The 12,649-nt window shown below is 33.9% G+C and overlaps 1 protein-coding gene across 7 annotated transcripts in view; it reads left to right on the top strand.

The window, feature by feature from the left end:
• Positions 1 to 12,649, top strand: part of LOC120328289 (dynein axonemal heavy chain 3-like) — a 62,473-nt gene that overhangs the window by 6,166 nt on the left and 43,658 nt on the right. For 6 of the 7 annotated variants that reach the window (XM_078114787.1, XM_039394732.2, XM_078114784.1 and 3 more), the window contains exons 2-17: positions 948 to 1,115; positions 1,379 to 1,470; positions 1,854 to 1,930; positions 2,855 to 2,978; positions 4,143 to 4,330; positions 4,927 to 5,039; positions 5,252 to 5,474; positions 5,629 to 5,799; positions 6,077 to 6,230; positions 7,777 to 7,887; positions 8,095 to 8,233; positions 8,510 to 8,614; positions 8,760 to 8,890; positions 11,287 to 11,488; positions 11,906 to 12,027; positions 12,431 to 12,512. In XM_078114787.1, coding sequence (XP_077970913.1) covers positions 1,017 to 1,115; positions 1,379 to 1,470; positions 1,854 to 1,930; positions 2,855 to 2,978; positions 4,143 to 4,330; positions 4,927 to 5,039; positions 5,252 to 5,474; positions 5,629 to 5,799; positions 6,077 to 6,230; positions 7,777 to 7,887; positions 8,095 to 8,233; positions 8,510 to 8,614; positions 8,760 to 8,890; positions 11,287 to 11,488; positions 11,906 to 12,027; positions 12,431 to 12,512 — 2,133 coding nt within the window. In that variant the 5' untranslated portion in view covers positions 948 to 1,016. Of the gene's footprint in view, positions 1 to 705; positions 1,116 to 1,378; positions 1,471 to 1,853; positions 1,931 to 2,854; positions 2,979 to 4,142; positions 4,331 to 4,926; positions 5,040 to 5,251; positions 5,475 to 5,628; positions 5,800 to 6,076; positions 6,231 to 7,776; positions 7,888 to 8,094; positions 8,234 to 8,509; positions 8,615 to 8,759; positions 8,891 to 11,286; positions 11,489 to 11,905; positions 12,028 to 12,430; positions 12,513 to 12,649 lie in introns of those variants that run through there. The other variant, XM_078114783.1, reaches the window with a different exon arrangement.

The following is a 12,649-nucleotide window of genomic DNA, read 5'->3' as shown; positions in this document are numbered from 1 at the left end:
AATAGAATACTGGAATAATTTTTAAGAGTTTTTAGAGAAGAAAATGTTCAACTTATTAATCTGTTGTCACCAACGAATATTTTTGCCGGGCTTATTCCACTCTCTATCGATCAATGTCGGGTGCGGTCCGAATTGCGTCACAAACTGTTGTGTTTTCATTTAAAATATCGATTCATGAGCCTGGCATTGTTAGAGCCAACTGCCTGTCCAAGCTACTTCCTTAAAATATGGACCTTTCCTTTTTAATATAATAGAATCTCTTATTTGTATAACGACAATAGTGGAAAAGGCTCTTCTTTGTTGAATACCACAAACGCTCACGCTTTGTTTTCGGATAAAATCGAATTTATTTAACAATGGAAAACGCTTACAGATAACATTTAACCGACCATGAAAGCGTTATCTTTAATTTACGAGTCTCACCCAGCGTTATTTTCTTTGTTGAAAATTTTTCCGATTATTGATTCCCTGTTATAAAAGTAAATATTTAAAGACGTACTTTCAAAGTGTTACAACCTCACGTCAAACAAAAGTTACTCGAGGTTTTTTACCGCCTCACACTTCATGACGTAAATGACGCATAAAATTTTTTGATTCATAATGCATGAAAAGTTATCAAATGAAATATTCTGAATTTTTTAAAATTCTAGTTAAAAGTAAGTATATGAAAATATGAACGATAATGTGTGGTTCTGTAACGGACTTTATGATGTGTTTAATCAATATTTTTCCGATCACAGAAGGGTTTAATGGATCGTACCAACACACAACCAATATTTGCATATTTCAAACTATTACCGAGTTAAAAGGATTCTGCCAAGTAAAATTGTTATTTTCCCAAATATTCAATTGCAAGTAAACTATCAAACATGAACCCAAACGAAATCATCTGACAACGATCGACAAAAATTCTTTCGATACAATTAGTTGTTACTTTTTGAATTCAGCTAAGAATAAAACAAAATGTCTAAGAGAAACATGATAATTATGATCAAGATACCAGATTGAATCTTATCATGGAAAGTTCAACTTCACTGCCGTCATCCCCTGCATTCAACAGGCCCATGAAAAGACCATCATTTATAAAACATCTGCCTCCACTCGATTCACCACAGGTATATATATACATACATATTCTGTAGCCAGTACATATTCTCCCCATGATAAAAGAAGTGGTTCTGATACACGACACAAATAAGCCTATTCAACCAACTATTTAAAGCAGTTATTTTTATATTATTTATCGTTATTTCTTCCCATATTGCCATACAATCGACCATGTCAGGTTGTACGTTAGTCACTATTTTTGTTGCAATTGTTTATTCAAGCATAACTACGATGAAAGTTGACGCTATTAAATTCCTTTCGTTATTTGTAGCCTGCTTTCAGCGATCGACCTAAGATACTGCAAACCGGTACAAGAACAACTGCCGCTCCAGTGAAAGAAGAAAAGCATTTCCGTCATGTCAGGTACTATTAGTAAATAAATTATAGAATAAATGTTTTGCTTTTGAGCAAATTCTAAATTTACTGATATAAAAATTTGTAATTTTTGAGATAAATTGGTATTCTTGTTCATGTAATACAGACGTGCGTATGTGGAAATACAATTTAAATACTACATTGATTTTGAATTTTACCTCATTGAAAAAAGTGGTGATGAATATTCGATTCCAAACATCGTTTTCAACAAAGTAGAAAATGAAGACGTACTCCTCAATGAAAACTTGCTAATTGAATTAAATAGGCAATAAAATTTTGATTGAATATGTTTGTTTGTCTGATTTAAAACTTCTTATTTAAATTCGTTGTTCTGTAGATATATATCAACGCCGTGTGATTTGTTACTTTAGTGATTCCATTGCAAACAACTACAGTCCTACTGCCCGGGATCTAACAACTTCATTGATCTACGATCGACTGAAATTGGGTGAGACATATTTTGACACAATTATCATAGAGCGGATAGAAAAGCACCAAGCAGAAATATTGAACATCCACAAATCAGTGACTAGAAAAACACTAAATATCGAAATATTTGTAAGCAATCTTTCGTTATACTACCTTGGCAGATATTCTTGACAGGTGTCAGTAGGTTTCCAAATTTCAGTTATATATATTTATTATCCATCTAAGGCTAAGCTATAGGTCACTGGGTTACTATAAAAATTAATCAAATCGTAATTCCCCGTAAATGCGGCGACTTACGACATAAATCACGGACGGGCTGTTTTTCCATAACAGAGTTCAAATATTGAAATGTTCTGTTTTCTTACGATTGTCGACAATGTCAGCAAACAGACGTTTCAAAGAGGAGTGAAAATCTGTACTTGAGTAGTCGAGTCAACAGAGAATAAGTTTGAAAACTTATTTGGAAAACACTTCATTACAAGAATTGAATTAGTAAAATTTAATGTGATGTTCGAACACGATATTCGAATTTTATTCATACTTATGAACATTCCCACGAAATAACTAATACAAATAGTGCCTGATAATTTTGTCGAGACACAACCTGCATAAGAACCAGTATGTGACATTTCAAGTGAGAATCTTCCATAACAATATTTGTTGGGTTATATAAAATAAATAAAGTTCGCTGGGCTTACACAATATTGAAACTACACTTCAAAATACGTGTACGTATATATGATACCTGACCGAAAACTAAAAAAACGTATAGAGGTTCGGGTTTGGTGTAATTTTATATATCTTAGTAGGCCTAGGTTGTAGTGTACGAACATAATGGTGACTAGACGTATGCAGAAGTTTATGTGCTCTGATGTAGACTGCTGAAGCCACACCTACATGTAATATACAATATATGAGACCTTGAGCTATTTCATTTTTGCAGAACCAGAGCAACAATTACGTGAGTACGAAAAGCAACACCCAGCATCCAAGAGGTCGTTTGTCGATGTAAATTTACAAGAGGGACCTGGAAAAAATACAAAAAATAATCGGCAAATTTCAAACGGGTGAGCTTTGTGAATAAGCCGTATTAATTGCAGTCATCCCCGTGCCTATTTATTGGTTGTTTAGTTTTTGCGACATTGTTCTGTTACCATCCTTCTGATCCTTTTTGCGACAATAAAAATTGTTCATTTTCACGTCCTGCTCTGATAGTTGTTTTGCAAATTCTTCAATTTTCTTCCTTTGAAATTTCTATTTGCCAAGTTAGCTCGAAACAACTAGCGGATCCGACCGAACGCCGAAAAACATGTGTGTTTCATGAGTCTTGAGGGTATAAAAAGTGTTTCAAGCTACGGAAAATTGCTACTTACGTTGGGGGTCGACCCCAAAAACCACCCCTGACGACACCAAGACCACAGCCCGCCATATATTTTAAATTCGACAGCCGCCGGTTGTGCGCACCACTGATATCTATAGGATATATCGTTTTTAACGCAATCAATCATACAATATAAACTAAATCGTAGCGCTATTCAAACATTCAAAACGACATCAGGCATTTGACCTTGCATGACAAGACGGAATTTCAAAAACGATGCCTGTGACATAACAATGTCAGTGAAAGTCAAATCCATTATTGTGGGATTAATAAAGCGATTTCGACAATCGCATCGCTTTTTGAAATTGTTTTTGACGTTGGCCTACGATTACTCTGCGCCGACCGTTAGACTAGTTACTGTATTCTATCATTGCTGGAAGATAGTAGCTATGAACTATTATCTGTATTGAATTGTAATGACTGTTATTGTATGACGATTGAAATCGTCGAAACTCGAAACGTACATTAATTTACTTCTACTACTTATAATTTACTTTACTACTACACCGGAACGTACTGTGTGTACAAGATTAGGGTTAGGCCATAATTTCAGGTACAAATACTACAGGAGTCACTTGGCTAGTCCCCGAACTCATAATAGAACTGAAATGAGGAAAATTGGAATCAAATTATGGCCTAACCATAACCTGCTATACATACTACGTTCCGGTGTCCGCCATCTTCGTTCACATACTTCGGGAGTACCATTTTATTTAGCCCTTTAACCACTGAGTAACACAATTACATACTTTTCGTGGATGTTGTATTTCATTTGACATTTCATTGGACGTCATCACCATTTATTAACGTTCATTCTTGTGCGTTATGTCTCTACGAAAAACTTTCACAGAATATTTACGTCTCCAACCCCTGCGAAGAAGCAACTTTTGCGTCATCGATCAGCATACGTTCCCAGCCACGTTGCCACTCATGGTTCAGTTGCAACGTACGACCTTCAAGGTCATCCAAACCGTATTCAGTATGAAAGAGCGTTTTCGCCATGTAGCCAAACCCATCTGCGATCACCATATTTTCCAGGTATTTCCGATGATTAAATAATATGTTTCCTGCATTTGGCTTGGCAAGTGTATTTTTTTGTTCTGACGTTCATAATTCTTAGCCAATTTTTGAACTTGAACTTTTGAGTGCTCTCACAACCCTAATTATTGCTAAATATAACAACATAAAGTGAAATATTGTACCAAACTCAAAGGAATGACTCAAAGAATTTTCGATGTTCCTGATATTTGCATAACCGAGTACTGTTTTGACGTGAGTGAAACTGTCGACGTTCATATCAATTTATCATTCCATTCACTATTGTTTGACCGAAACCTTTCAAGTATCTCCTATATGTCTACAAACAAACTTTATGAGCAGGAGCACCAAATAAAAGCTATGTGATATACTTTATGTAGTAGTGCAATTCGAAAAATATTATCTGCGATTTGTTATTTGCAGTAATAAGCCAAATTTTCATTGTAACGAAGAACTATAAACATTAACAGCTAAATTACTAAAAATTAACATTTGATCATTAATTTGACTTATTTTAAGTATATATGTTAATTTTATATCACATTTGAATAAAACGGGATGACTAAATATAATAATGAAGATGATAATTGATTTAGAATCTGGAAAACCCAGTAAAATGTTGCATTTTGATCTGAATGGCAATGACAAAAATAAAACAAACCATAATACCAAACAAGATTGGGATGGTAAACTTTCAACTTTCTCAGAGGTAGGTGAGACATTATCTATGAACTGGATAATAAATTGTTATAAAAAAAAGAAAAATATTGAATGTGAATTATAGGTTATTTCGCAATTTTTAAATATTAAAAAACTTCCTCCGAGCAACCAATGTTAACGGCATTCAAAAATAATAAATTAGTGAATAAGTAAATTCAAATTATATTTTATGCAATATAACATTTCTGCATTTTTTAAAAGGATTATGATGGACAATCTTGGAGTCATGATATTCTCCCAGATGTGCGAGAAGGATCTCGAACTGCAATGTACCATGCTGGAAAAAATTATGTCCGCTCTGGATCAGCTCATCCGCGAGGTGTCACATCAGCGCTAGATTCTACGACGTCAATTTCAACTTTGGAAGAGAGATTTTTCTCCCTTTCTCCGAGCGCAAAACGAGAAAGAACCCGTTTTCGTTCAGGTGAGAATAACATTGCAAGAAAAACTTTACCAATAGAGAGATTAAGCGTCCTTATGATTAGCCACAGACTTTTTACATATACAGTATACATATATTGATATATATATATGCACTTTTACATCCACGCTATCGCAACATTGTATAATTGTTACAGGCCGATCGTCCGTTATGAATTTGCGAGATATATCATCAATTGATTTAGCAGAACATACGAGAGGACCGCATCGTTCTCACTACAAAAATCGTAAAATATCTGCGTCAGCCTCAAATTCTCCCTATTTGCAAAATGGCCATACCTCTCCGGCCTCGACACGAAGAAAAAAAGGTAAATAAGATAAAATTCTAAAGACTTTTACTACTTGTAAGAAGTCACAATAAGATGATCAATATGATAGATCAATATAAATAGTGGTCGAGGAAGTTTTATGAAACTAGCCAAAACTACTAAATATTTATTGGCGTAAAGTTATGTATTCTTATGCGCAAATGGCTTTAGGTAGTAGATTCGCATATTATTTGAAAATATATTAGTTCTGATTTGCATGTATTTCCCACTAAAGCGTTGATAAAATCAAAACTTAACTGGTATTATATTATGCAAGGTGACTTGAACGGACAGACCACAACCACAAGTGGCGTTATGACGCAGGAAGATAGAGATATTTCAAGTGCAAGTGATATTTATTGTACCGATGAATCATTTTCAACGCATAGTCTGGACAAAAATGAAACCGAACTTGAAGACTGTGACGGTCGGTAAGAAAATTTTTGTCCGGAAGAGCGCTTTTCTAGTGAAAAAACATCATGAAATGCATTGCAAATTCAAATTAAATCATATTTTACCGAAAATATACACACGCATATATCTGTTATAAAGCGTTACAGAAGCTACTTATAGCGTCAAACAAATAATCGCGCACATTGGAACGCAGGAGTATAGCAATCAGTAAGATTACACGTTTAGATTAAATAATTCTTTTTCTTAAAATATATTTCAAAGATGTTGCATAAGGCATAAATAAACGCAGTGAAACGCATATATAATTATAAAAGCGCATTTTTGTTCATTTCAATGTTTCAGGCAAATATTTGAAATGAACGTTTCTAAGAATACCCAATTATGCAGTAAAATAGGGTTTTTAAGAATAAACGTGTGAAAGTAGGTCGATCTATTTTAATCAATTTTCCCGTTACACGAATGTATATATATCAAGATATATATTGACGCAATAGGTGGAGCTAAAATGATCTCGTTCAGAACAAAATATAATCAATTCAAAAGTGTGCCCTTCAGTAGTGCGTGAGACTGGAATGAAAGCATTAATAATTCAGCAACTCAGAATGCTATGCGTCAAACACCGCAAAAGTCACGTTAAAATAAAATTTGGGCAGCGTCAAATGTTGCGTTACCAAACTTAAGTGGAAGGGTGCAAAAATAAGACAAATCCAGATTCGTGATTTCTTGAATAGTTGTAATTTTATCGGTAAGAAATTATTATTTCTTTCAATTTTTGCAAATCAGTGCACATAAATATATGTTATTTTTGGTTTAACTTGTTGATCGTATTCGAGAAGATTTATTCTAATATAAGTTCAAGAGAAACAATATTTTTTCTTTATGTGAATTTGGTGGACCGTAAGATGTTGCCATGATTTAATGATACCACAGGTCCAATCATAAAAATTGAGAGTAAATCATGTTGTCTAATTTGCCGAGGTGTTATAACGTGGCTGGTATCTAACGAACTAAAATACATGTTTACTCAGCTCCGCGTTTCCATCAAATATCTGTAAAACGAGCAGTAGGACAATCTGCGATATTTTGCTGAAACTGGTAATGATTCCTCGCAATAATGATCGTTTTTTTTCTAAACTCATTCTAATTTTCAAGTATTTATTTTCCTAGCGCTGTTTACTGTTGTGTCATAGCTTAATGCTGCACGCGAGTTATGCGTCGGCGACTGCGTGAATTCACATGGGTTTTATCAATTTCACGATAAAAGCACATTTTATGAAAATTCACCTTGAACTTACGGGTTTATGAAAACGCTTAACTTTTGAATATGGAAGATATAAATGCTCACGGTTTGCTAACTGTATATAAATAAAACTCTTTATGGCTGTAGCTAGTTTTCAGTTTCTCCTAAAATCTTTTTATACTTTAGGAGTAGTTGTAAGCGATTTGTTTCAAAAATCGTTTTTTTTTTTGTAAATCGAATGTGCCCATTTCAGATTGATACTTTTACGTAAGCCTCAATACTGACTCACCCCTATTAGCTTAACTTTTTTCTCAACCGTCCAGAGCCCATGATGAGGCGACGCAAGCTGCGTTGGACGTAGTGTTCCCACCATATACGCATTCGACGCAAGGACTATCCAGACCAAGCACGCCGGAAGAAAAAGAACTGCCAATGTAAGAACTAAAATAGGTCAATTTGATTTGATGTATGTATAAATGTAATGGGGTGATAAAATTATATATATATATATATTGTTCCAGCGTCATAAAAATAAAATTAGAGTTAATGACTTTGCCATAGTCTTGATCAAGTTGTGTATGCAATCTACTGATGATGTTATGACAAAAGTGTTGCCAATTTCCTCAAATTTTTATACTCAGGTATTACAAGTTCATGAAGAATTCGATAGATAGTGGAATGATTGCTCATTTATCCACTGAATGGAAACAAAAAATACAAAACAAAGTATATCCAAAATTGATCGAAAACTGGCCAGAAGTTTATGCTGATATCACACAGGTTAGAAAAGATCTTCGGGATAAGTTCACTCGTTAATATACAGTTTATTGTTCATTAAATTAGTTGTTTCAATACTTGAAATAACCATATTATATGTACAGATACAAAACAAATGATGAAAATGCTGTAGCTATTTGAAAGCATGTCAGACCGTTTTTCTTGAAACCTTATTTGTCTGATATGAAATTGGAATGTATTGCAAATGATTTATATGAATATATACGGTTTAGTATTCAAATATCGGATGCATGTATGACAATTTTATTCTGTTATAAGGAAATTGGCGATATATTCACAGAAAGTCAGAAGAAAGCAGTTTTGGACTATATATTACTTGATCCTAATGAACAAATCCGGCTCGGTATTTTATTGCAACCAAAGGTGCGTTATAATTTAATATTTCAACTTTTCGTTTATTTTTGCTTGGATGTGAACTAAGATTTGGAGAAAATAATAACAAAGATATTTTGTGCCATATTAACCATGCACAATTAAAATGCTAAACTTTGTTTTGTTGTATATTCAGCCATCAAGTTCAGCTGGGAGGGTGAGATACCCTTGGTACGAATCGCTGCGACAAGCTAAGCAGAACATGATAGCTTTTCTTCATATAAACCACCCAGTGTGTGCCGCCATTTTGACGAATTGGCACGACAGGTACTGTATATATTTGTTGCATTCGTTGAGTTTTTGAATAATTTTCATGAGTAGTAAATAACAGTTTGGTTAGATCTAACTGTTTATAGTCTTATAAACCGCAATTTTATTATCTGGCTGTTGTTTTCTCACAATAAAAATATCATTTCATATGTAGCCTATGTATTGTATCAGAACGATTGCTGTTATATCTAGGCCACAACAAGGCAACTTTTTTTTTGAGTTGCACATCTAAAAATATTAGAATGCTAGATACATCTGCTTCTGCTTGTTAGAGTTGAAAATATCACAACAATGGATGAAAGATAATAATTGTTTACACTGTCATAAATATACAGCTTTTACAATCAATCGAAAAAACAAATATTTCCAATAATTTGTTTTTTTATTTTTTAGTTCCCGTTCAAAAATCAACGATTAGTTGTGAATCATGAGTTTAAATTAATATATTGATATGATTTCCGGCATATTTGGGTTTGGAACAGCATATTATATGAATGCGTTTGAATTGTGAATAACCAAAATATTCTCATACTACAAGATATGCCTCGGGAATTTAAAATTAAATAAATTAATAATATTTTAAATTTATTTGTGTCTCTATCATGCTTTGGTTACTTTTTTTAACTGGAAATTCAGAAGGTTGAGTTGTCATAAAATGTAAAGTATTTTTTATGATATTGCCCATCAAAGTTAAATGGTGTATTGCTTTTCTTTCTAATATGTGCTTCGTGTGTGTGTCCTTGAATATTACGTAAAACCTGAAATAGTTTGTCTATCAGTTAGTTAATGTATTTGAATATTGGTTCGTAGTTTTGCAACTTCTTTCCGCAATCGAACGTAAAAAAAAAACGCTCACGTCGAGTTATTTGAGTATTCTGTATAATTGATAACGATGTTTACTGGGAATTTTCATCGCCGAATTGTTCTTCTTCGGTTTGCACGATTGAAAAATTGTGTTTGGAACTCATAAACTGACGCAATTCAAAATCAGTAGCTACATATGTACAAAGATACTTAACGAGTGAAATGTTAGTAAATCTCGAGTGGTGCAACCCTTTGGTACATTGGTTACGCCGTTACACCAATCAATCATTTGTAAAAAATATTTGAAAATGACAGGTTATCAAATCTGTCATGAATCTTATGATATATAACATTAACCATTATCAATTTCTGCAATGTTTTACTGAGATGTGAGACCACTGTGTAATAAAATAGATTTAAATATCGCATGCAAGTATCATTTATTGGCATGTAGAAATTTCAAGTTCTTTTTCATAATATTTAGCGAACTCTTAAGTCGGCGAAACATAAATCAAGGAGCATGAACTTTAAACGAATTCCCGTAAAAAAGTAAATTAGGAGCACACGGCTAAATAATTCCAAAGCACGTGATATCTCAAGATATACGGCGAGAGCATCATTTGTTGACGCATGTCACTCGTTTCTTAAATGTCAAGCCTCAAATACTACACTTTAGGAAATATCATATTCAAAAATAGCTCTAAAAATCAATAAGTGTATCAAAATACTTTAAAATTTGAATATGACCAATTTGGAATATTTCGCCGCTGGTTAAATTGGGCACGGTAATTAGCCACGGTGAGCGAATAAATTTAAATAAAGTTTTACTTACTGAATTTTAGTGCAATTATATTGTAATTATCGAATAACATAAGCCCAATCCACTTTATGATAATAATTGCTATTCACGAGGGAATAAATCCAAAATGTTGAAACTCGCGAGCTGGTAAACGACAGAAAACGGTTTGAATGCACAAAGGCAAAGGGGCTCATAATTAACTTCAATATTGTGAAGAACAGACGCATGTTTCATGTTTCGTTATAAAAACAAGTGTTGAAAGCATATATATCTTTAATAACGAGCCCAATATCTCTGGCAATTACGTTAGGTTTGTTAGCACAAACTGATATCTGTTAACATTGGATCTGAGCTATTGCTTTATATTATGATTTTGCATTGCATTGTCTTCCCGAATGGTCCCCGTTTATTTGCAGCCGACTTTTATTATGAGGAGTTTGACCACATCGAATTAATTAGTCAGTAAAAATTACATCAATCGCACGTGCTTTTACAATGTATGCATTGTACATAATGATAGTGTGTATTGTGAATAATAGAATGCTGGCATGCACCTGACATAAAACAGATACCCTTGGGCCGGGATTACGAAGAATCTTTGATATTACTTATATCACCCCAATTTGCATACTGAGATCGATTTCACTTGCGATTTGGTCAGGTCACCTATAAATAATACAAGAAACGCGATAGTCCGATTTTTTTCCAAAATTTATATAAAATAACTTTGTTAGGGCCTATCAGTCACCGCTTACTTGTATCTAAATTTTCTAATAACTATAAAATCTAGATATCGTACCTTCCGTCTCATTGACATTCCGAAGATCTATGAAAAGATGCCTCTTGATCTTGAAAATCTCGTAGAAGAAGTAACAAGATCGAGCATTACGGGATCGCAGTATCTTGCACAACAGTGGGTGACGGAGTGTTCAAACATTGCCGAACAATACAAAGCTGAGATTGAAGAAATATCGGACAAACAGTCCGAGGAGGTAATAACTTTAAACATAATTATTCTAACGCTGACATGGGCAAACTACGTTGGGTACTTCAATCTGGCCCGTCTGATGCTGCCACAACCAAACTGAAACCAAATTTTTTGTTTTAGCTAAAAATAGAGTGAGGAATTTGTAGAGAATGCGATTAAATTTAGTTTTGGCACAAGGCTTATTGTTTCCCACTTTTGCTTTTGTAACACTGTAAATATTATTCATGAAATGTAACTTTTTACGTCACACTTTAGGTGGGCCAAATTTTTGGCCCCTGGTCCAAACACCTTGCCCACCCCTGTTCTAACGTATTTCGGTCTACAGCACCACTTCATAAGAACTGTCGGTATTTTATTAAAGCTTCGGTAAAGAACGAATAGACGTTTTTATTTTCAAGATTTTCCATTTGTTTTATTGCAGATATCACGATCAGACGCATTGAATCGTTTTTTTAATTGTGTTGGATGCCTGATGTCGAATCTCCTACGGGAAGCAGTAAAAATATCAATCCATGACTTTGTCTACCTTATGGAAATATACTCGTGAGTGAAATCTCATTTTGCTTGGTTATTGGACTGATTTTAGTGAATTAGAATATATTACGCCTACGTTAATTGCTGATAACTTATGTTATGTCCCGAACCATCATACACAACATCGTATCAGGCAGGCATTCTTAGTAAACCAGATATGTCTGCCCCAATTTCCTAATTAGAATCGGATTAAATGGTAGTATAGACAGAATTTTTTGCAATAATTCGAATTTAGCAATGTTACGATTCAATGTGCATGATTATATGATTAGCACGGAGCAGCATTCCCTGGCGAATTTTTGAATATTTCGAAAAATAACTGTCGAAGTCTTTCATTTGGAACGCTTCGTATGCTACAGATACCGTAATAACAACAAACAAATTCTAACAAAATAGTACGTTTTATTCAAAGCGCCGGGAACAGATATGAATCGTCATATGCCGCAAGTGGACTAGAATATCCAACTAAACCAAGACCTCTCAGAATATATATGGTAAGACTGCATGCTTGTCGTTTAAATTCAAACACATCCGTGTAATTTAGTCAGGTTGTTTCAGCAAGTTATGACTAAATAATCAATTTGTTGAATATCATATCTGCTGAAAAGAACGAAGTTAGATAGTGATTAGA

Source organism: Styela clava, chromosome 7 (assembly GCF_964204865.1).
Source record: "Styela clava chromosome 7, kaStyClav1.hap1.2, whole genome shotgun sequence".
Classification (NCBI taxonomy): domain Eukaryota; kingdom Metazoa; phylum Chordata; class Ascidiacea; order Stolidobranchia; family Styelidae; genus Styela; species Styela clava.
This window is presented reverse-complemented; position numbering and strand designations above follow the sequence as displayed.